This window comes from Onychomys torridus, chromosome 2 (assembly GCF_903995425.1).
Source record: "Onychomys torridus chromosome 2, mOncTor1.1, whole genome shotgun sequence".
NCBI lineage: Eukaryota > Metazoa > Chordata > Mammalia > Rodentia > Cricetidae > Onychomys > Onychomys torridus.
Window position 1 is genome coordinate 19,679,955 of NC_050444.1, and position 24,373 is coordinate 19,704,327.

The window sequence follows — 24,373 nt, forward strand, 5'->3', positions numbered from 1 at the left end:
AAAAAAAAGACTCTTTTTAGAATGAGGGATTAAGTGTTAATATAGCTAATAAGCTATATTGAAAATGTATAATCTTAATTTAATGTTATATATTACTATCTTGAAATGATTTTAATGTGTTTTCTAATAAGCATCTGCACTAGTAAATTAAGTGTTAATAGAGAAGTAACTCATTTACCAAAGCTATATTGAACATGTATAATCTTAATTTAATGTTATATATTTCTATCTTGAAATGATTTTAATGTGTTTTCTAATAAGCATCTGCACTGGTAATCATTTTGAAATATGTCAGCAGCCACACTTTTGTATAATCTCACCATGTTATATTTAATTGTTACTGCTTTTCTATTTTTACTAAGTTCCCTAGATTAGTTTTGCTATTTTTAAAATGTTTTTCTATTAAATTATATGTTCCTCATAAGAACCCTTAAGATTTTTTTAAATGAAGGAACACAGAAGTTGACAAACATTTTTAATGATATTTAAAATCCACTATATGTATAAGATATACAGTTCTTTCTTTTATAAAACACGAAGTCCTTTCAGAGGGTAGGGAGACAGCTCAGTGGTAAAGAGTGCTTGCTTCTTGCAGAGGACCAGAGGTTAGTTCCTAGTGCTGATAACGAGTAACTCACAGTACCTCACCTGTATGCAGATAACTCCCACCATACCAACATTCATGTTCACAGAACTACACACATTCATACATAACTAAAAATTAAAAAAATAAATAAATAAAAGGAAGTCATTACATAATGTATTACTTAACTTGCAGAAATGTTCCACAGCACAACTATGTAGAAGGGAGTGTGAGCTGATTGGGAGGGTGGATATAAAACAGATTGTTCTCAACAGGCATTTGTTGTATGTGCAATGATTGGGTTACATTTATGCTTATGGGATCTAGATTAACTTCTTCCCCTTATTCCTCTACCTTACATTTAGCAGCTAATATGGAGTGCTTCTCCTTTATTGGGTTTCTAAGATGGCTTCTTTAGTCTGAAATAATAAGAAATTGAATGTGCCATCAAGTGTGTAGTAAATTTGCCTGTAAGAAAGAAAAACCACAGTCATGACAGATGTATACTTTCAATAACAAGGCAGGTTGAGTGAATGGTTATGAGATTATAATATTAAAAATAATCTGTGTAGAAAATAGAACTGATAAAATATCCCTCAAGAAGAAATTAAATTTTAAAATAAAAAACAATCCATTGTCAAAAATCAAGCATTTTAAAATTTGTCTGAAATTTCTATTTTTGCTATCACTTTATAACTTTAGGCTGTATTTCTTATCACATTTGACAGTTTCATTTCCAGAGGCAAAAAACAAACAAAAAAATATCACCTATAGATATAAACAAGAATATTTATTTGAAGACAGAGGCTCATAATATTTGAGAAGAAAATTATTTAAAAGATGTGTAGAAAATGAGAAGAATTTGAATCTTCTAAAAAGAGAACAAACCAGAAAATGGCCAAAACTTGCTTATTTCAGATTAGTTTTTGTTCCTTGCCTTTTTACTATATTTCAAATGAGCCAGCACTTTTATATGCTGCTCACAAATCATTGTTCTTGGGAATTTTAGAAGTTCTAATGAAACTCATTTGAGATCAAAGAAACTTGTTTCTTCCCACAATACAATGAGTAAAGGAAATCTACTGTAAGTAAGTAGCTGCCTGTGATCACAGTTTATTTGTCTATGGGAGACATTGAAACAAGAGTTACACTAGGTTTTCAGGAATCTTTCTACATGCAAAAATAGATGCCAAGCATATGAATATCATTAATTATGAATATTGATTGAAGTCTAGTTTTTTTTTATTTTGTAACAAAAATTTCATTTAAATGGAAGACTATAATAAAAATTCATATCAGTAACTTTCTGGCCTTAATCTAAAATATGACACATGCTGTATTAATGTTTTAAATCTCCTTGCTTTATTGGCCTTGCCCATGAAAACTTACTTCTATAATAAAATTTTATTGTTGATAACTGAAACTTTCCAATGATATTTAACCTTATGAATATTTAAAATTTTTAATTTTTATATTATTGTTATTTTTAATTATAATTCAAACTGTAGTTTTCTGACATCAATATTGCCTGCATGTCTAAAAGTTTTCCTCACTTTCAAAAACTTTTATTGCATCCTTTTATTTATATTTCCTAGGAGCAACACTGGGTTAGGAAGTCAGAAGGATGGTCAGAAAAGGTATTAAACTTCTCAAAGGAAAATACTCATCTCATAGGAAATGTTCTCCCAAAGGGAGATCTGAGCTTCACACTCCAGTGACTAACACATTGGCCTAGAATTCAAAACTCTCTGCTTACGGGATAATATTGTAGAATACACAAAAATAAGTCCTTCAAAGAAGTTTGTTGACTTTCAGACTTTTCAACTCCTGATATACAGATGAGAGAAATTAAACCATATCCTAAATAATAAGCAATAACATAGATATGCTGATTTACTGTTGAATATATATGTATATATATGTAGAGAGAGAGGGAGGGAGAAAGAGAAAGATCAATAAATATATAGATTAAATAGTAAGCAAATTGGGCGACATTGTATATGCATTCAAAACCCAATTATTTACAAAACTCTGAATGAGAAGTGCCAGTTTATGTTAGACAAGTCAGGAAAGGTAGTCTTCCACATAGTGACTTACCCATGATCTCACAGCTTGTATGTGTCATCCTCCACATTGTCTTAACTTCAAACCTGCTAAATGCTCCACTAACCAAGCCTATAACAACCTAAAAAAAAAGAAGAAGAAAAAAATCCTCTTGACATTATTTTCAACCTCTTTAAGTTTTCTCAATGAATATACAGATATTGAATAGTAATTCACTTAATAAATAATGATGAATAATATTTATTGAGGGCTACACAAATGTGGAATGTCTTGTGTGTTTTACTTTTTAATTTTTAAAACCAGTCTTTCACTCAGTAACCTCAGCTGTCTTAGAACTCACTAGATAGACCAGGCTGACTTCGAACTCACAGAAATCTTTCTGTCTCTGCCTCTTGAGTGCTGCAACTAAAGGTGCATATGACTATGTCTGGCTCTAAGATTTTTATGTTATGAAAATCAGACATGCCTCAATTTGTATTCTTATCTCTCTGCAAAGAGACTACATCCTGTCTTCTTTCTTTTTAATGGATCCTATGATTCATTTTTATTTGTGTCTTTTAGATTTGGTCTTGTTTTTAAATATGTTGTCAAGTAAAATAGAATTACATTACTACCCCTTCCCTTTCCTCCCAACAGCTCCTCACAGCTACTTTCCCTCAAACCTGCTGCATGCCCCCAAGTGCTCTCAATTGGTAGTTATTATTGCATGCGTGTATGTTGTCTATACTCGTCACAAAGGTTAGACCTGGTGTGTTGTTTCCACAGCAAATCTGCACCTGCTGCACCAGTAGATGGCTACTGGATGGGCACGATGATTCCCATGCAATGCCCTGAGGCTTGTAATCTATGAGGCCTTCTCTCCCATTATTTCTGGTTATTCTTTCTATTTACCATACCTCTCTGCCTCTGGTCTGACTTATTAATATTCTCATATGCATTCCTCCAATACAGTGTCAGTAAGATCAGTTTTTCCCCTTCTATCAGAACTTGCCAATGTCATTTTAAATCTGGCAAAAACTTTCATTCTGAATCACAGGCCATAGTGTCTTCGAAAGTCAGGCACCCTGATGATAACATAAGCAAAGAGCTACTCTTATATATAAAAGAAAGTAGGTTTAATTGAAATCAAACTAAAGAATAGACCAGGTCACCTAAGTTCTGTCATGTGAAAATCATGACTCATTAAGATGTGGAAGGAACTATGTTGTATATCCTTAATAAACACACAGAAAGTTTAAGTACTGGCACTCATTATCAATTGATATTTACTTGAAATCTAGATCACAATACACATCAGGCAACGTCATGGTTCCCCAGAATGTTTCTGATATATAACTCCTGGGATTCTCTCCTGTAAACTAATAGCAAATGCTGTTAAGGTTTTTGTTTTACTTTGTTCTTTCCAAGGACATTTATGTGCATTTAAAAAGTCTTGTTTGTTCTTTCCCAACATGAAAAATGGGAGTGATGATTCTCTATATAATGTGTTGTTCATTCAAAGTTCATTCCATTTTGTATAGATGGAAAATATTGGACCAATAGAAAAGCAGTTCCTTCATACAGTTTTTAAGAAACATTGCGCCAGGTGGTGGTGGCACACGCCTTTAATCCCAGCACTCCTGAGGCAGAGGCAGTTTTATCTCCAGGTCAGCCTGAGCTATAGAGTGATGCCCAGGACAGGCTCCAAAGCTACACAGAGAAATCCTGTCTTGGGGGAAAAAAAAGAAAAGAAAAGAAAAGAAAAGAAAGAAAGAAAGAAAGAAAGAAAGAAAGAAAGAAAGAAAGAAAGAAAGAGGGGAGAGGGAGGGAGGGAGGGAGGAAGGAAGGAAGGAAGGAAGGAAGGAAGGAAGAAAGAAAGACTGCTCACTGATCTATCTTCCCCAGCCTCAGAAGCCCACAGTGTGAGGACCCGAATTTTAATCCTTAGAATCCATGTAAAGCCTGATGTTGTAAGCAGGCTGTACTCTAAATTCTCCAATGCAGAGATGAGAAAGGAGATCAGGAAAACCTGAGGATCTCACAGGCTAGCTGAGAATACACAAAGACAAACAAGAGACTTTCTCAAACAAGGTGAAAGGTGGGGCCAACACCTGAGGTTGTCTGATGACCTGTCCACACAGGCCATGACATGTGGACCCCACAATCACATACTTGAACAAACATGAATACATGCATGCACACACATTATGTACATACAAATATATGCATCACATGCAATCACAAAATAGAAGGCAAGATTTTAGGAGACTAATAGAAATTTTAAATGAAATCATCAACTCTGTTTTCTTATAAGTTATTCTCTCTTGAGACATATAACCAACATGTAAAGAAAATATCTGTGAACACCTCATTCTATGTATTTATCCACTGTGAACATGGGAAAAGTGTGAAGAAATTGTCCTGAAAGTAATAAAGTTCAAGATTGCCAAGGTACATATAGTATAGAATGTTCCTATTGGAAAGCCACAGTAGAGCTGAGTTGACCAAAGACTTACTCTCAGTAGCTGACATGGAGGGCATTGCATCCACATGTCCTTTTCTAATTAGGAATAAGATGAAACAAAAGAATGCAGGAGGTGCTGAGCATAGGTCAGTAGGATGGTCCTTTTAGAAGTTTTCCTCTATTGTTTTAACTTGTTCTCTTTGAATGATGAAAGAGATGGGCACTAAAGTAGACTTGTGCTGTGAAGCAGTTCTTTGGATTTTTACCTTGTTACTCTGTCAAATGTTTGACCTGGACATTGGGCGAGGCTTTTACTTTAAAATTTCCAGCTTTAAAAAGAACATGGGGAAAATATGTATTATATGATGGCATTTTCAAACACAGTATTAAATATAATGTATACATAGTTTGTTGTTGTTGTTGTTTTCAACACAGTAGTGAGCTATGGCTGTTTGCTCACACATGCTATTTGTTATAAAATTCCTCTTCCAGTTTTGCTAGCAAGATTCAAAGCTAATAGCAACCATAGCATTTAGGCTCTCTATCATTCTTTTGTTAGCTCTTCAGTCCTGCATTTGATTGTTCATTTAATCTTCAGCACATTCTTTGCAATGTTAGCCATTTTTAATCACTTTTAAAAAGTGTCAGGTGTTGTTATATGAGGCACTGAGGGAAACCAGTGCATTACTGTTCTGTTTCTCTTGGTTTCTCACACTTAGAGTGGCTGGCAGCTTGCAAACCACTAAGTAACTTGATAATGATAAAGCCTAGAAATTCTGGCAATATAATAGAACCATGCTATGTAGGAAGGGTGCTCCCACAAAAATAACCCAAAGTAAATACTGAAGTGATTATCTCACTTTTTCTGAATGGGGAATATATTGAGTGAAGATGAGGTTGAAGATGAAAACGATGTTGAAAGGAGCCTTGCAATGACACATATATGCATAGAATTTTACCTTGTGAATGATTTTAAATAACCACTTAAAAATTTTAAAGACACAAAAGTAGGGCACAAACTTTAGAAGAATTTTTCTAATTTCCTTGAGACAAATGAACAGAAGGAAGACACGTTAGAGGCGTAAGGAAAGAGATTTGAAGTAGAATGAGCTACAAAGTTGTCATCAAATCAGTAAGCAACCTGGCTAGAAGACAGCATGGAATGTTGGCTAAAAGCTGGGACCCTGATTCAAAGATTTGGAGGCTCATATGCATGTCATACTTTATATAGAATGTAAATGCACAAAGTTCATAAAGAGTTGTCTCATTCAGTTGAAACCACACAGGTTTCCTAGTGAGATCTGAGCTTGCTTTATCCAGCAGGGCTGCATTAGAGGATTTCTTGACCAGTGCATGCTTACTAGGTGATTGGAAGTGTCTACACTTGGCTGAGCTAGAGGGAGGGCTTTGCTTCACCCACTTGGCATTCCTCTAAATAGCCCTTTAGAAGAGATAGAAGAGGCTAGTTGATAACCATCCAGACCCTCCCGATGCTATCCTGTGTTTGTTTCTCTCCCCTCTATCTTTCTACCTCTGTCTTTACCTCAATCTCTTATCCCGCTCTCCTCAAGAGTTCCCTGTCATAAAAATGTGGGAGTTGGTCTCCAGCATAAAAGAAAAGCTCAAATGCATTAATTAAGCTTAAGAGGGAGAAGACATGTGTTAACTCACAACACAGAAACTGCACATATTTGCCATCTCTCTAGAGAGCACCTGGTTGGTGTCTCATTCATTCACAACCCAGCTCTGATTTACACTGTTCCTCTTTTCTCTTCCATTCAGTTGTGTTACTCCATCCCTGCCTCTTCCTCCTTCTCCTCCTCCTCTTCCTCCTCCTCCTCCTCCTCTTCCTCCTTGTTTTAATATAGAGAGATCATATGGAGAAAAATTTATAGAGTACTTGCTTAAAAGAAACAAAAGAAAGACTTTGTATTACTGACAATTAGAATGGCCTTCAAGGGACAAGTTCTAGTGACAGAAAAATCAGTTGACTGTAATGATACATTCAATAGGAAAAGATAATGCACATGATTTATGATGTGATCAACTGAATAAGTTTTATGACACCTGTCTGAATAAGATTAAGAAGAAGATAGGTTGTGATGGTTAATCTTAATTTCCAAATTGACCCAACCTGGAATCCCCTGGGAAGAGAGATTCAATGAGAGATTGGCTAGATCAGATTGCCTTAAAGGTATGCCTCTGGGAAGATGTCTAGATTGCTTGTTATTCAATGTGAGAATTCCCATGCCTCTTTGGGCAGCACTAGTTTCTGGTTTTTGATTTAGGACTACATAAGTATTGAGAACAGGCATTCATTCATTCCTCCCTCTGCTCTTGATTGCAGATGTGGTGTGACTAGCTGTTTCATGTTTTGATTGTGGATGTGGTGTGACTAGCTGTTTCATGTTTTGATTGTGGATGTGGTGTGACTAGCTGTTTCATGTTTTGATTATGGATGTGTTGTGACTAGCTGTTTCATGTTTTGATTGTGGATGTGGTGTGACTAGCTGTTTCATGTTTTGATTGTGGATGTGGTGTGACTAGCTGTTTCATGTTTTGATTGCGGATGTGGTATGGTATGACTAGCTGTTTCATGTTTTGATTGCAGCTGTGGTGTGAATAGACGTTTCATGTTTTGATTGTGGATGTGGTATGACTAGCTGTTTCATGTTCTTGCTACCTTCCTGTAACAATGGAACTATGAGCTGAAATAAACCATTTCTCCCCTGAGTTGCTTTTTGTCAGGATATTTGATCACAAAAAGTAAATGAAAGTAGGACACAGGTCTCGGTGATGTAAGTCTTTCACTTACAAGTTAACTGTGAAGAAAAAAAATCACAATAGCATATACTATTTGGTTTTCCAGAGCTATTGTCATTGGCACTGAAGAGAACCAGCTTGTTCATTTGTGCCCCTCTTTCTCTGTCTAGCTCTCCATTTCTGAACATCTCTATTATGTTAGTCATCACCTCTGCGTATTCTTCCTCTTGCCTTCTTTTCTCTAGTTCTCTATTTGGTCCTTTTAAGAAGGCCTTTCTCTTAGATGCCTGGTTATGACTTTTCTGTAACTGCTATTTACTCTTCCCCAGATAATGTCATAGAATCCTAAACTGGCAAATGCCATTTTATGCTTATAGCTATAATTATACTGACACATAAAGTTAGCTCTACCAGTTTTCTTATAGAGATATCACTAATATCTTACACTCTTGATTTGAATCGGCAGCTTCTAACCCATCTCTACTATGGTTTATCTTATTCAGTAATACTCTGTCTCTCTTGTCTACCCACATGGAGCATAACCTGAGAACAATCTCTGATATTACCCATGTTCATTACCAGTCAGCCAGAGATGCCCATCAATTCCAATTCGGAATAGATTGAGTGAATTTTCTTCTTCCCACTTCTATTTCTTTCAGTTTAGTTCAAACCATCACAAAACCATTTTATATAATTGTCTGATGACTTCCTTTGTCTTTTGAAATATAGTTCAAACTCTGATAGAACTCCCTGTCCTCACATATAGCCTTACTATATGAGCTGCAACTGCTTTTTTTCTTAACATACAATATTTCCCCCATTACACCACTTGCTTTCAATATTTCTTTGGTGTCAAACAACCCTCACTATTCTGGTGTCTTTGAGTATATATATATATAAAGATTGAATAGAGGTTGTGTTATGAGTTATAACTGCAGTATGGTGAAGGTGGAGACAAATAGATCCTGGGGACTCACTATCTAGTCAGCTTAGCCTACTTTGCAAAGCTCCAGGCCACTATTTCATAAAACAAAGTACACAACTCCTAAGGAATGACAGATGAGGTTGGCCTCTGGCCTCCACATGCATGTCCATGTGCACATGCCTGCAAATGATACCCCATCACACATCTGTACACACACATACCAAAGACTAACTGGGTATCTTTTCTATATTCAATGCAAGATTGTTTCTGCTCTTTCTCCATCTCATTAATGGACTTTTATTCAAAATAAGCACTTTTCTCTTCAAAGTTGTGTTTATTTGTAACTTTACTTGTCTTAAGGTTAGTTTTCCATCATCCATTCACTAGACTGTCATCAGGCTTATGAGATATGACATGTCCTTATTCACTTCTTTCACTCTAGTGCCTACAACAGAAAATATATGAAGTTGGTTATTAAATGTATTCATTTAATGAAATAATTATCACAAAATACTGGTCTTCTTATTTCTGTTTTCTTCTCATTTCTGTTACATTATTTTCAAAAGACCCCAAATAATCTTTTCAGAATTAAATTTGATCATGTCCCTTCCCTAACTTGATCACATTGAAGTCTTTACTAATGCAATAAAAATAGGGTGGAGCCCATTATATTGATTTTCACTGTTTCCTTGCTCATTGTATGCCAATGATCTTTCAGTTCATTGACACCAAACTCCCCTTGCTTGAATGGCTCTTCCTGATGTTCTCTGTATAGGTATTTCGTCGTTCTTTAAATGTTGGCATGTTGTTTTATAATGAAGTATTTTCTCTGGATTTGAGATAAATTAATTTTTCCTGGGACTTGAATGTATTTATGGTTAGTGTTCATTAGCTTTTTAGTCACTGCAACTATATATATTTACATTTATTTTTCACTAACCTCTTCTTATTAACACAACAGATAATGATGGTGGTCAGACTTTCTTTAGCATCCAAACTTGATGCCCTCAGTAATTAGTATTTTAATTTAAATGATGTGCGATGTTAGTGGAAGGTTTAAAAATAAATGAGATTACCAATGATTACAAACTAGAGTTTGGTTCCATCTGCTTTGGTGTTGTATTGTTTTTAGGGAAGCACATTGTCTTAATTTTTAACATATATAAATGCAGCATGAATTTTCCAATAAATTATAACCCTTGTCTGAGGGAAAGATTAAATTTTTATAAAAAAAGTAAAGCATAACATCTCTTAGTAAGGACATAAGCTCACTCATTTCTGAATGTCAACCTCCAGAGGGAGTGGCTTGGAAGAGGTTGTTGGGTAATAAAATTGTTCATCAGAAGGGTAAGCATGAGGAAGTTCTTTGAGGCAATGGATAATTACAGACTTCATTGCCAGAGTCTTAGTATTAGTAAAAGTGAACAGCATAGTCATTCCTTACCTCCTCTCTCAGAACTGATTTTGTGATCTGTATTAGGCATTTTCCCTTCCACTGTGACAGAATGTCTAATAGACAACTTAAAGGAAGAAGTTGACTTCTGCTATGGTTTCAGTGGGATTTCAATCCATCCAAGTGGGAAGTCAAGCGGAATAGCTATGACTGTGTGGCAGTGCTGTTCATACCTTAATGGGCAGGCAACAGAGCAGGGTTGTCCCTGGTGACCTATTTCAGCCAAGCAGGCCCTACCTCCCAGAGACACCAAAACCTTCATAATGGCAAACTGAGAATTTGGTGTTGAAAGCACAAGTCAGAATTACAGCAAGAAGAAAGAAAGAAACATCACTATTAATGCACTGATGAATACAAAATAAATCAAGTTCAGCAACCAACAGCTAGAGAGGAAAGGAGAACAAAAAATGGCTTCCTAATTGCTTAGGGAAAAAGCTACTTTAAGTGGTAAACTGAATCTATAGATAAGATTAAATATATAGTTATGTTCTATTGTTAGGAAGAGACCCCATGACCAATGGAAATCTTATAAAGGAAAGCATTTAAAAGTGGGTTTGTAGTTTCAGGGCCTTAGGGCATTATCATTTAAGGATTAAAATTTCCCTCCTTTTAGGTAGCTTTATAAGTTTTATAGTTCAAATAAGCACAGAAACAAAACTGGAAGACTTCATTAGACTGAAGCAACTTGTAAATACTTACATAATAAAAGGAAAGAATCAACCAATTGGAAATGTTCACAAAGAGTGGATGTATCATCAAACAATCAGTTAGGCATATAGTATGTACAAACAACAGGAAGGAGCTAGCACATCATAGATGTTGGTCCTTTGATAACCCAGGGAAGAATCCCTGACTTAGAATTTTTCTTTATGGCTAAAATGTAGATTTAAGTTTTGAATTTACTCACATTTTTATTAAGATTTATTTGTTTATTATGTATAGAGAAGAGGGTGCCAGATCTCATTACAGATGGTTTTGAGCCACCATGTGGGTGCTGGGAATTGAACTCAGGACCTCTGGAAAAACAGGTGGTGCTCTTAACCTCTGAGCCATCTCTCCAGTCCCCCACAAACTTTTATTATTAAGTAGTTGTACTACTTTACATTTAGATTAGCTGATATATTTAGACTGTTTAGGTACTTATTCATTATATCTTTTTTGAAAGTGACATTGATGTTTGAGTAAGAATGCCAATATTCTGGGTGTGACTACGACTAATTTCCAAGATGTCTTGCATAGTAACTTGCATGGATTATGCTTTACAATGTAATTAAAGTTTCACTAATATATTCTATACCTACATTTATTTCATACAGGTAACAAATACTGGGTGTTCAAGGATACAACTCTTCAACCAGGTTATCCACATGACTTGATTACACTTGGGAATGGAATTCCCCCTCATGGTATTGATTCTGCCATTTGGTGGGAAGATGTTGGCAAAACCTATTTCTTCAAAGGTGACAGGTCAGTATGAATGTGGCACACTACAGACACATACATTAACAGTTACCTAATGATTTGAAAAGTCAAGGTTCCTACTCAATAATAAACATTACTATAAATAATGATATGTATGTATCTAAACATGAGAGTTAGTATACTCTCACTGCTGCTCCCTCACTGCTCTTCTCTCACTGCCTCTCTCACTGCTGCTCTCTCACTGCTGCTCTCTCACTGCTGTTCTCTCACTGCTGCTCCCTCACTGCTGCTCTCTCACTGCCTCTCTCACTGCTGTTCTCTCACTGCTCTTCCCTCACTGCAGCTCTCTCACTGCCTCTCTCACTGCTGCTCTCTCACTGCTGTTCTCTCACTGCTCCTCCCTCACTGCAGCTCCCTCACTGCTGTTCTCTCACTGCTGCTCCCTCACTGCAGCTCCCTCACTGCTGCTCTCTCACTGCTGCTCTCTCACTGCTGCTCCCTCACTGCAGCTCCCTCACTGCTGCTCTCTCACTGCTGCTCTCTCACTGCTGCTCCCTCACTGCAGCTCCCTCACTGCTGTTCTCTCACTGCAGCTCCCTCACTGCTGCTCCATCACTGCTGCTCCCTCGTGCTGCTCCCTCACTGCTGCTCCCTCACTGCTGTTCTCTCACTGCTGTTCTCTCACTGCAGCTCCCTCACTGCTGCTCCATCACTGCTGCTCCCTCACTGCTGCTCTCTCACTGCTGCTCCCTCACTGCTGTTCTCTCACTGCTACTCCCTCACTGCTGCTCCCTCACTGCTGCTCTCTCACTGCTGCTCTCTCACTGCTGATCCCTCGTGCTGCTCCCTCACTGCTGTTCTCTCACTGCTGATCCCTCGTGCTGCTCCCTCACTGCTGCTCTCTCACTGCCTCTCTCACTGCTGTTCCCTCACTGCTGTTCTCTCACTGCTGCTCCCTCACTGCAGCTCCCTCACTGCTGTTCTCTCACTGCTGCTCCCTCACTGCAGCTCCCTCACTGCTGTTCTCTCACTGCAGCTCCCTCACTGCTGCTCCATCACTGCAGCTCCCTCACTGCAGCTCCCTCACTGCAGCTCCCTCACTGCAGCTCCCTCACTGCAGCTCCATCACTGCTGCTCCCTCACTGCTGCTCCCTCACTGCTGCTCCCTCACTGCTGTTCCCTCACTGCTGCTCCCTCACTGCTGCTCTCTCACTGCTGCTCCCTCACTGCTGTTCTCTCACTGCTGCTCCCTCACTGCAGCTCCCTCACTGCTGCTCTCTCACTGCTGTTCTCTCACTGCTCCTCCCTCACTGCAGCTCCCTCACTGCTGTTCTCTCACTGCTGCTCTCTCACTGCTGCTCCCTCACTGCAGCTCCCTCACTGCTGTTCTCTCACTGCAGCTCCCTCACTGCTGCTCCATCACTGCTGCTCCCTCGTGCTGCTCCCTCACTGCTGCTCCCTCACTGCTGTTCTCTCACTGCTGTTCTCTCACTGCAGCTCCCTCACTGCTGCTCCATCACTGCTGCTCCCTCACTGCTGCTCTCTCACTGCTGCTCCCTCACTGCTGTTCTCTCACTGCTACTCCCTCACTGCTGCTCCCTCACTGCTGCTCTCTCACTGCTGCTCTCTCACTGCTGATCCCTCGTGCTGCTCCCTCACTGCTGTTCTCTCACTGCTGATCCCTCGTGCTGCTCCCTCACTGCAGCTCCCTCACTGCTGTTCTCTCACTGCAGCTCCCTCACTGCTGCTCCATCACTGCAGCTCCCTCACTGCAGCTCCCTCACTGCAGCTCCCTCACTGCAGCTCCCTCACTGCAGCTCCATCACTGCTGCTCCCTCACTGCTGCTCCCTCACTGCTGCTCCCTCACTGCTGTTCCCTCACTGCTGCTCCCTCACTGCTGCTCTCTCACTGCTGCTCCCTCACTGCTGTTCTCTCACTGCTGCTCTCTCATAACTTCCTCCCATTGTTGCTATTACTCTCATCTCTTACCTCAAATATCATTTTTTCACAAAGGATTTACTTTCTAGTGTATTATCTTTTCTTTAAACATTTTATGCCTTGTTGCCCCCATACTAGTTACTAGATCCTATCATTTTCTATCTCCAATGATGATTTGGTTTGTTGTATATATACCCACCTATCTGAAATGCAAATGTTAACAAAGTAAGTGCTTGTCTGTGTTTTCAGTATTATATCTTCAAATACCATCAAAATTCAACATGTATGTTTGTCTATCTGGGCATGTGTAGGTACATATATGATTTTTGGTTGCAACTTTATGAATTATAAGTCTACTTAGATATCTTTATGCATTTAACATGATTTTTAACTTTAAATGATTGAATACTCATTTCACCACATGAAAGATACAGATAACAATACATTGCAGAAGACAGAGAATAATTTTTATGTCATTTATCATTCCAATAATTTCAATCAGTTTTTTTAAGTCAGTAATAGGTGTTTAGACATACAGCAAGCATTTAATGATGTTTTGCATTCATGTATTGTGTTTGTCCAATTTTAGATATTGGAGATATAGTGAAGAAATGAAAACTATGGACCCTGGCTATCCCAAACCCATCACCATCTGGAAGGGGATCCCTGAATCACCTCAGGGAGCTTTCGTCCACAAAGAAAATGGTACACAGCACATGCACTTCTTAGCTCCTAACTTTCCTATTTTATTATCATACTGCTGTGTGTTAAATGAAATAATTTGAAAATACCATGCTTGGCTGGGTGGTGGTGGAACACGCCTTTAATCCCAGCACTCAGGAGGCAGAAGCAGGCAGATCTTTGTGAGTTCGAGGCCAGCCTGGTCTACAGAGTGAGATCCAGGAAAGGTGCAAAGCTACACAGAGAAACCCTGTTTCGGAAAAAAAAAAAAAAAAAAAGAAAATACCATGCTAGAACTATTAATTATGTATATTCATATTTGTAATTCCTATTTATATTTCTTCTCTGTAAGAATGTATGCTTAATATTACTCTCTGGACAGTTTTATATTTAATTTATTTATATATATTTAAATTTATTAGAAGAAAATATAAGTAGTACTTCACTATTGAGGAGTGAATATTATTTAATGACATGATATAAATATCTATTAACATTCTTGAAAATACAACAAATATATGTGGGACAGGAATTTGTCCCAAAGACTGTCCTGAGTTCAGCCAATTCCAATGGTACTTTCTGCTAATCCATGCTTACTAAAGATTCCCCTCAACACAATCAGACTAGAATGAATGTATGGCTATCATGATAAGAAACAACATATAAGCCCTACACATTTTGTTTGATAATCATAAATCAAAGAAGACAGAACATTAAGATGATATCTCTAGTTTGCTCTTCAACCGCTATCAAAATTTGCTGATAAGAATCTTCTTCTAATAGTGATTTATTGCAGTCCATAAATTTAAAACTAAGTAAACAAATTTTAATATTTTTCACATTTTGTTTCTAGGTGAAACATCTCACTTATAATATCTAAGTATTAGCTTTAATTCTTCCTTTAATCGGTTATGAAATATGACTATCTGATGCCATATGAATGCTTCCTATGTATCAAGTATAGTTCATAAATTCATTTAATTGTTCAACCAAAACTTCACCATTTCTCAGCTGTGTTAAATAGTTTATTGCTGAACATATTATATCTATTCTTAAAACTTGATACAAAAGAATTTAACACCATTGATTGTACTTTAGTACACTCTCTACAAAGAAGATAATTGACAAACTTTCCCAACTACATTGACATAACCATTGATCTGTTGTATCTTTCTAAATCCCTTACTTGGTCCAAACTGAGCAAACACTAAAGCTCGCTTCCTAAGCAATCATGCTGTTGATTTGAATTCTAACTATTGTATTTTTCTTTTGTTGTTGTTGCTGCTGCTGCTGCTGCTTTTACTCTTTACTCTTACCCTGTCCTAAGTAACTACACTAATCTAAATTCCATTTGTTCAGACCAAAGTGATTTCTTCTTAGCCCTCATTCTTCAACTGTATTTTAAAAAGCTTGGTAGGTTTTTAACTATCCTAAAATTATGGCACAAAATTGGCCTCTCCTTCAAATTATTCCTACATTCCACACAATTGAAATATTTTATTTATTTATTTTTATAATTTTAGTTGAAGTAAATCCAAACTGGTTTTTTTGTTTTTGTTTTTGTTTTATTTTTATTTTTTTTATATTGTGTCTCTTTTTGCTGTTTGAAGCCTAATGCTTAAATGTTAAAGGAGTTCTGTGTCTTGGTTCTGTTGATTTTATCAATTATGCAACTCACTACTCCCTGTGAAAAATCTCCAAATGCAATTAGGATATGCATTTTGGTTCAGCATATGTATAAGATTTAGGCTGTCCATTAATTTATTTTAGCACTAATTAATATCATGAAAGCAAGCAAACAACAAGAGGATAAAAATAGAATACAGGGTCTCACCTAGAAATGTTCCACCAAGGTAAACTGTCTCATTACTTTGTGAGGACAAAACAATAGAAAATGATCCAATAAAGTGAAAACAATATTAAAATTACATTGCATTGTCATTGATTTCTTCCTTAAAAGTTTTCCTCATAGGAAGCATAACACAGAAATAGAGCAGCAAAGCTATGTTTCATTAAGTGAAACAGCTGAAAATGTATTCAATTGATGTTTTATAAGTGAAGATAAACCTAAATTATTTCAGATGATTACAGAAGAAACAAAATTTGACACGTCTGTTACAAAGTTTTCAGAAGACCTCTTTAGCCCTACTGACAAACTTTATTATTCTAACAAATATATTCAATAAGTGTAAATTCTATTTCCATGCTTGGAGTTTGTTACTGTAAAATTTAAACTCTAGACTGGTCAGTATGGAAGGGGGCCTCTTCTGAACTTTGCTGTGTTGTCCATTTCCTTTACAGTAATTAGTCTTTGCTAAAAATTAGAGATAAAGACACTTGTAGTTGTTACTCTCCCACTGATACCCATAAGCAGTACTGTCACCTAATTTGATGATCTAATTGCAAACCAATGGCATTTTTCATTTGTGATCATCTTGGAGTCTGTTGTTTGACAGTCCTCAGAGTTTCTCATCCAAACTTGCTGAGTGAGTACACTGAGTTTCATTGGAAGGATACTAGTTTCCCTGCAGGATAATTTGAGCCTATATGCTTCTGCTTTCATTTTGCAAGTCGCTGTAACTGAATAACTCATCTTCAAAGTAGATGATTTATCACATTGATATTTATCACAGTAGATATTTATCACATTGAACAAAATAATTTCCAGTATGAAGTGACCAATAATGACCTGTCATCCCTGAAATTTCTTGAGTTTACAGAATTCTTTATCCCAGGAGTGACACTTCTCTGACCGGTGGTATTTAAGAAGCAAAGTTCTGTGTTATAGCTCTAGCTGCAGAGAGGGATTTGAGGCTTTTTTGGTCTTAGTAATTAGTATTTGCCTCTGAACCCCAATATCTTCCAAAAATAAACACAGAAAATTAATTCTTCTTAATAGTGGAACAGTTAAGAAAGATAAAAAAACAGTGCTTTTAACAACGTCACTCTTCCATAGTAATAACATACAGTAACAATCATCATTTTGAACTCTTAAGCTGTATTATTCTGTTCAAAATAGGTAACTCCAAAATGTATTTTTCAATTCCTACAGCACTTTTCTGTCTTTTTTTGTTGTTGTTGCTGTTTTGTTCTGTGTGTTTGCTCATTTGTTAGTTTTAGTTTTTAGTTTTGCCTAAAAACAAGAAAAAGTCCAAGTGGCACAATCAGAAACTTCACTGGATACACATCTTAAAATACTGGAAAATACTACTAAGAAAATCCATAAGTTTGTGTATGTTAGGAACTTAAAACATCTATTATTTTTAACTGTAATATTTTGGATCATAGATTACTGAATTATTTGAAATTTCCTATATCAACTCTTCATAGATGAACGAGAAGTATTACTCAGATATATTAAGATAAAATTGTGACCTCTCTTTATTCCTAAAAAATGTAATAATGAAATTTAAAATTCTTTAAGTAGGAACAAATTTAGGATAAATAAGTAAGTATAACAAATGAAGACAACAAATGGAGAAAAGACAAAGCAGGATTGACCCTACAGCCAGAAGTGAAGTTAGTGTACAACATGCTGTAAATATGTGTTTGCTTGTTAGAATCACCAATAATCAAAAGAAAATACCTACAATCCACTTATTTGTCATGATTTCTTATCTAAATAACAAATGGGAACCTCTTGTTTAGGAAGAGCACAAAAAATCCCAAAACTAAGATGTTGAGAACTTGCCCTGATGTGTGACTAGGTGAGAAACTTCTTTATTGTGCACTGGACAATCTCCTCAGTGACAGTTTGAAGATCAGCAATGGTTTATTTTTTCAAGCAATTCAAAATTATCTGATAAAAGTTAATATCATAATCCTGATGTGAATTATGTAATAATACTCCTATAAGTCAGAAAAAAGGATAACACTCTCTTTATAGTCCACAACACAAATGGATATAGATAACAGGTAATCTGCCACCCATCTATTTCAGTCACCGTTTTCTTAGATGTTAGAACATACTAGCTAGGCTTGGTGGGATACACCTGCAATCCAAGCATTGGGAAGGCTGAGGCAAGAGAAATAGTTGCCCTATATTTGAGGCCACCCTGCTCTCTATAGAGAGTTCTAGGCCAGTTTGGGGGCCAGACTTAGACCCTTTCTCAAACAGGAAAAGATAAATGGAGGGAGGGAAGAAAGGTAGGAAGGAAGGGAGGGAGGGAGGGAGGAATGAAAAGGAGTGAGGGAGGGAGAGAGGAAGGAAGGGAGGGAAGAGGAAGGAAACAGAGAGAAAGGGCACATTTCTGGAATGCAGCACCCAGAGGCTTTGTAATACAGTTGAACTTAGGATTGTGTTTCCTTCCTTTTGAAATTGAAAGAACTTAAGATCTTAAAATACATGTTTTGAGAAGTAGTCTATTAGATAGCATTTATATGCATTTACATGATCATGAATAAGTAGTACCTGTGTATGTATATTTTTCCCCCAGGCTTTACCTATTTCTACAAAGGAAAGGAGTATTGGAAATTCAACAACCAGATACTCAAAGTAGAACCGGGGTATCCAAGATCCATCCTCAAGGATTTTATGGGCTGTGATGGACCAACAGACCGAGATAAAGAAGGACTCAGCCCACCAGATGATGTAGACATTGTCATCAAACTGGACAACACAGCCAGCACTGTGAAAGCCATAGCTATTGTCATTCCCTGCATCTTGGCCTTATGCCTCCTTGTATTGGTTTACACTGTGTTCCAGTTCAAGAGGAAAGGAACACCCCGCCACATACTGTACTGTAAACGCTCTATGCAAGAGTGGGTGTGATGTAGGGATTTCTTTTTTTCTTTCTTTTCCAGGAGTTTGTGGTACCTTGAGATTCAAGACAAGAGCTGTTATGCTGTTTCCTAGCTAGGAGCAGGCTTGTGGCAGCCTGATTCGGGGCTGACCTTCCAAACCTAGAGGGTTGCTGGTCCTGCACATGAGTGGAAATACATTCATGGAGAATCTTCCATGATGCTCAGTATCTGCCGTTCTTCAGTCCTCTGTCTTTCTTTGTCATTCAGTTCTAGGCCTTTCCTCTGCACGCTCAATGCCCAGTAAAATTTCAGGATTAACTGCAGAAGAGGAAAAACAGAAGAAAAGGTTCTTCTTAAGTTTTTAAAAATACTTTTCCTTCTGAAATCTGAGCCCATTTCTGGGAGAGAGAGAGAGAGAGAGAAAGAGAGAGAGAGAGATAAAGAGAGAGAGAGAGAGAGAAAACAAAAAGAGCAAATCAGAAAACCCATAGGTTTTTGCTCTAAAGCAAAAGAAGAGTTTAAAAACAACAAAAATCCACAATTGAACTTTCAGGAAAGTGTGAAGACCCAAAACAGCTTTGTCTCCAAAGAAGATAGCTCTGTGACCGCTAAGGATAGTCTCCTGCACATCGTTCTTTTCAGGTGGGAGATCTTGAACAGACATGCAGGACTCTAGACTGTTGGGAGAGCCATTTACCAACAGACAAGGGGCCAAAATATCTGCAATAGAGTAACAGCCTTAATACATGCATTTTTCGTTTTCTACCGCTGTTCTCAGCTTTGTCCACAGCCTTTCATCACCTCCATACTCATAGCTGTTTTCCCACGGGACCTTTTGAATGTTTTGAAATGTTTCTGAACCCCCTCTTGCCTCCTGACCCGACACCATTGTGATGTTCCTGCCAGTTGTGTTAGGCCTTTGTCCCAGGCCTTCCATTGGTCTGTCAGCAACACTCGGCAGCAAGCAGAGCAAAAAGCAGTGTGTCTCTGAAGTACTTAAGTGATGGTTATCCTATAAAGACGTGTGACTCTGTGCGTACATTGGTGTAACCCTTTGAGAACTATCAGACCAGGCTACAGAGTCAGGTTGAGCAGTCTTGTGGTCTGATCATTGGTAGAGCTGGCCAACAGTGAAAGCCATCACAGGTTCAACAAGTTCAGATGTATAAAGCATACCTTACATCCCATGTAATTCTTTAATGACTGACAGCAACCCATAAATGGTTTTATAACAAACAACAGTGATGTGACTTGCCAAAATTTTTCTGGCAAATAAAAAGAGATATTTTATTAACAGTATCTTATGAGAGTGAAATTTTATTTGGATAATTGGTTAGAACGACATAAGCCTTTTCTCCTTCAGACATACTAAATATTTTTTATTGAAAATCCATTGCATGAAAATTCAGTTTGCCATAAAATTTGCAGTTAGCATTCCGGGGTTAAAAAGGAATTAAAACAATGACTCTGAGTCTGCATGAATATCTTCCAATGCATTACCAATTGCATGTCAGCCATAGTTCTCAAAGGGTTGGTGTGGCTTCTGGCATTTAGCCATCCATTTGATCACTGACAGAGCCAAGAGACACCAAAGCATTCCATGGTTGAGTGTCATTTGTCCTAACAGCAGTATTGTCATTTTCATGTGACCTGCAGAGCAGGTTTGTATCAATATTTTTTTCCTAGAGAAAAGTCAGCAACTGACAGACCTCTATTGATTTTAGGAGCTGCTTCTTGCAGTGAAAGGCTTTAAGGCCACGGGGCTGTGAACTTATTAGAGATGGTCAGAAAGAAAGCACCCCACGAGTCAGACAGCTGGCTTTGAGTGAAAGCCAGCTTTTGAGGGGATTAGCTTTTGAAACAATGAACAGCTTGCCTTGAATTTGATATTGATCTGTTGACTGTCATTAACAACTTAAACATTGTCTTCTGTGAAAATTTTCCCTGAAGAGTCCTGTTCTGTGTCTTTGCCCTTTGACCTTTAACTTGAAAATTGGCACAAACTGAAGGAAATCTGGTGTCACTTCTCCATTGGATTGTTATTCTCCAAAACCTAGTAAGCAAGAGCTGTTTCCTGAGAATGAAGAGAGAGTTTGGGTATTGGATCTGCAGGTGGACGCTTTGCTCTCTACATGCGCACTCTGAATATGCCCTATAGGTAGAGGTATTTTTAATTTTTTTCTTTAATTTCAAGCTTAATTTCATCATTTTAGTAAAAATTACAAAAAAAAAAAAACAAAGGAAAAAAAAAACCTCAAATACTTGAATGGCCAGTGTGGCTTTTATATAAAGCAGGAATTTTATACTAGTGAAAATTTCTTACTCATTTGCTAATAATACACATTTCCAGATGATTTTTAATGAGTGTAGGTATACATTCTTATTTGGAAATGGATAGTTTGGCTGCCTTGAATTTATATTTATACTCAACATAGCATGAAAATTAGAATGCCTTTTGGTTAAACTACATGTTTATGATTTGGTTGGGGAAAATATTTTCTAATCATGGGTGGCATGCTGAAAAGCCTTGAAAACTGGTGTTTCTTACAATCTGAGCATATATCATGTAAGGCTAAGTCAAAATGAACAGTTAGGAAAGAGGAATAGCTTTGTAGCACCACATTATGAGATATAGATTGTACTTCAACAGGACATCAAAGATTTGAAATGTGAGGGTCAATAAGAAAGGGGAGGGCAAGGATCAGCCCTGTATTTCTACTTCAAGAACTTCCTTTCTAGATGATGCTAATATTATAGTTAGTTCCTACAGAGCATGGAGGACTGTATACATAATCCTGTTTATACAGTGTTTGCTTGTTAGAGGGTTTAATCCTTTCAGGACCTTGATGTCAAGGAAAAAAATGACTGGAAACTTTTTTTCTAATGATAGAAGTAAGGAGCTGTAACATTTTGGGACATGTGCGAATCATTGAGAAACTCCATCAATGTACATTGAACTTCTTTTCTCTCTAAAATCAAAAAGAATTTTAATAAGCAATTTATTGCCTCTTTACTCATTCATCACAGTACAAGACTGTAAGTACCTAAGGGCTAGAAAATAATCATAGCATTGAAAAGGAAGGAATCTTCATTATGCTTGAATTATGACAAACATGGATATGATTTGGCTTGTGTTGCCTTGAATATGAGAAGTCTATGTATTTAAAAAAAGGCTTATATGTCTACTATCTTGACTAAGACATTTATAAGATCATAAATGATAAGAACTAAGTACAATGTAATAAAAATCACTGGGGTTCCTTTGTTCATTGTGTGCCAGGCACTTCATTCATATGGTTGCTGACTCTTCTTACACTTGGGATTTGTTTAGAAAAGAAAAAAGAAAAGAAAAGAAAAAAGAAAAGAAAACTATGGCAGTGGTAAAGAAAGCATGAAAATGAAAATGATTAATTAATCTAGCATATGAAAATAGCAATTGAAAATTTAAAAAAAGGAAGTTCTCTGGATGAGGAACATAATATCAGCTCAATATTAGTGAAGACATGGAACCAATCAAGATTTTCCTGTCATCTCTAAATAAGTAACATGAAAAGCTCAGAGCTACTATTTCCGAAACTGAAATGAAAACATATTCATGTTCATATAATCATTCATCTGTTTCATTATTTTTACTACTTTACCAAATATTGAAGACAACTGTAAACAAGGTAATGGTTTTACCCAAAATGAATTTATAGTTTATAATTTCAGATAAATATTATTTCTCTATATATTACTAATCAGACTAAGTGAACTATTAAGATGAGTGGTCAGTTTGAATTTTCTATAAAGCAGTAGTTCTGCATCAGTTCTGTAGAGAAAGTTGTGATTTTAGGAACCTGCTAACCCATCTGAGAACAATGTTTTCTGCAAAGACGGCGACCACAGCAGGTGAAGACAGATGTTCACTGACATGGCAGAGGTTATAGAGCTCAATTAGAGAATACTAGGCACTACTGGCAAATGTAGTTTCTGTTCCTAACCAGAGAGAGCAATGCTTTTCTCAACCAAATGTAATAAAGTACTAAGTAATAATCACCAAAAGACAATTACTAAGTATTAAAAGATAGAGACAGCTTTACTGAAATAAGAAAATGTTACTCAAGCTGCCTACAGTCTCTTTTATCAACACATAATTTAGCTTTTCAAATATGGTACATTTATTTTTATTTCATTTCTGTGAATGATTACAGTGCAATGTACTGGATATAAGAGCATTGCCTAGATTCTACTGCTCAGTGTGATATCTGAATGAGAGTGTATATACTGGATCCTGGGAAGAATAATGTAATATTCTCAAGTTTTCCATGTTGTGTTGATATCTCTAATATGGCACAAATTCAGATTCTTGTTATGTGGACCTTGCAATTGAGTAACTGGTGGGCCCATATTAATTGAACTCAATGTGCTATCTGAAGAAGAACAGATGTTATACTTGAATAGAAATGTTAAACAAAAGTCATGAAAATAACCAGTTTTTTAGGTATTTGGTATTTATTTCCAGAAACAAATAAAGGCAGTGATTTGATGATAGTTTTGAGTCTGTGAGATTGTAGTATATAATGAAATAAGCCTGGGAATGGTGAGGAAATATTTACAGTAATCACAGCAAAATGTTTAATTCTTGATACCTTCAAGAGCATATTTCAAGATATCATAGACACAACATACCATTTAAACAACAAGTGTGACATTCAGATGATCTATGGCAAAGAGCTATAAATACAGTCTCCACTAATCTATGATACCACAGAAGGGGTCAAGGAACTCATATGGTAGAATATAGCCACTCCTTCCAAAGGCATTCACCTCCACAATACTGATGTGTAACAACCATAGGAAACATGTGCCAAATTCTAATGACAGGTTTCCTGTTGCCTGAGTGGAAAGGATAGCTATGCCATATAGTTGAAACAAGTCCCCTTTCAAGGCTGAACTTAGCAAAATAAACTAACAACCAAGAATAGTACTACACCATTAATATGAAAGCTACATTTTATAAGTAGAATGAGCAATGGAGAAGGACAAAACCAATCTTTTATAAAATATAAGGTCATACTCTAGCAATCTATAATATTATAACTGGATGTTTTACTTTAGCAAGAAAAAAATAATAGAGAAAAATGAAACTTCAGGCTCTTCACACCAGTGATGAGTATGTTATTTATCAATGTATATACTTAGTGCTCATTAGATGTGACCCATGTAAATGCATCTGATACTTATCCATTGCCTCATAAACCCAAAATGTTAAAAATATGCATTCAGTAACTCCAGTCAGAGAGATTTTAGAACCCTGTGAGAAAAGCCATTTCTCTAGGATAGAAATTTACCTCAATAATCATAGAACACAAAAT

General features: G+C 36.8%; 1 protein-coding gene across 1 annotated transcript in view; it reads left to right on the forward strand.

Moving 5' to 3' along the window:
• Mmp16 (matrix metallopeptidase 16) overlaps positions 1–21,229 on the forward strand; it is a 243,198-nt gene extending 221,969 nt beyond the window's left edge. The window contains exons 8-10 of the mRNA XM_036178331.1: positions 11,548–11,698; positions 14,182–14,297; positions 18,710–21,229. Of these exons, the coding sequence (XP_036034224.1) occupies positions 11,548–11,698; positions 14,182–14,297; positions 18,710–19,044 (602 nt within the window). The 3' untranslated portion in view covers positions 19,045–21,229. The remainder of the gene's footprint in view (positions 1–11,547; positions 11,699–14,181; positions 14,298–18,709) is intronic.
• The last annotated feature ends 3,144 nt before the right edge of the window (positions 21,230–24,373 follow it).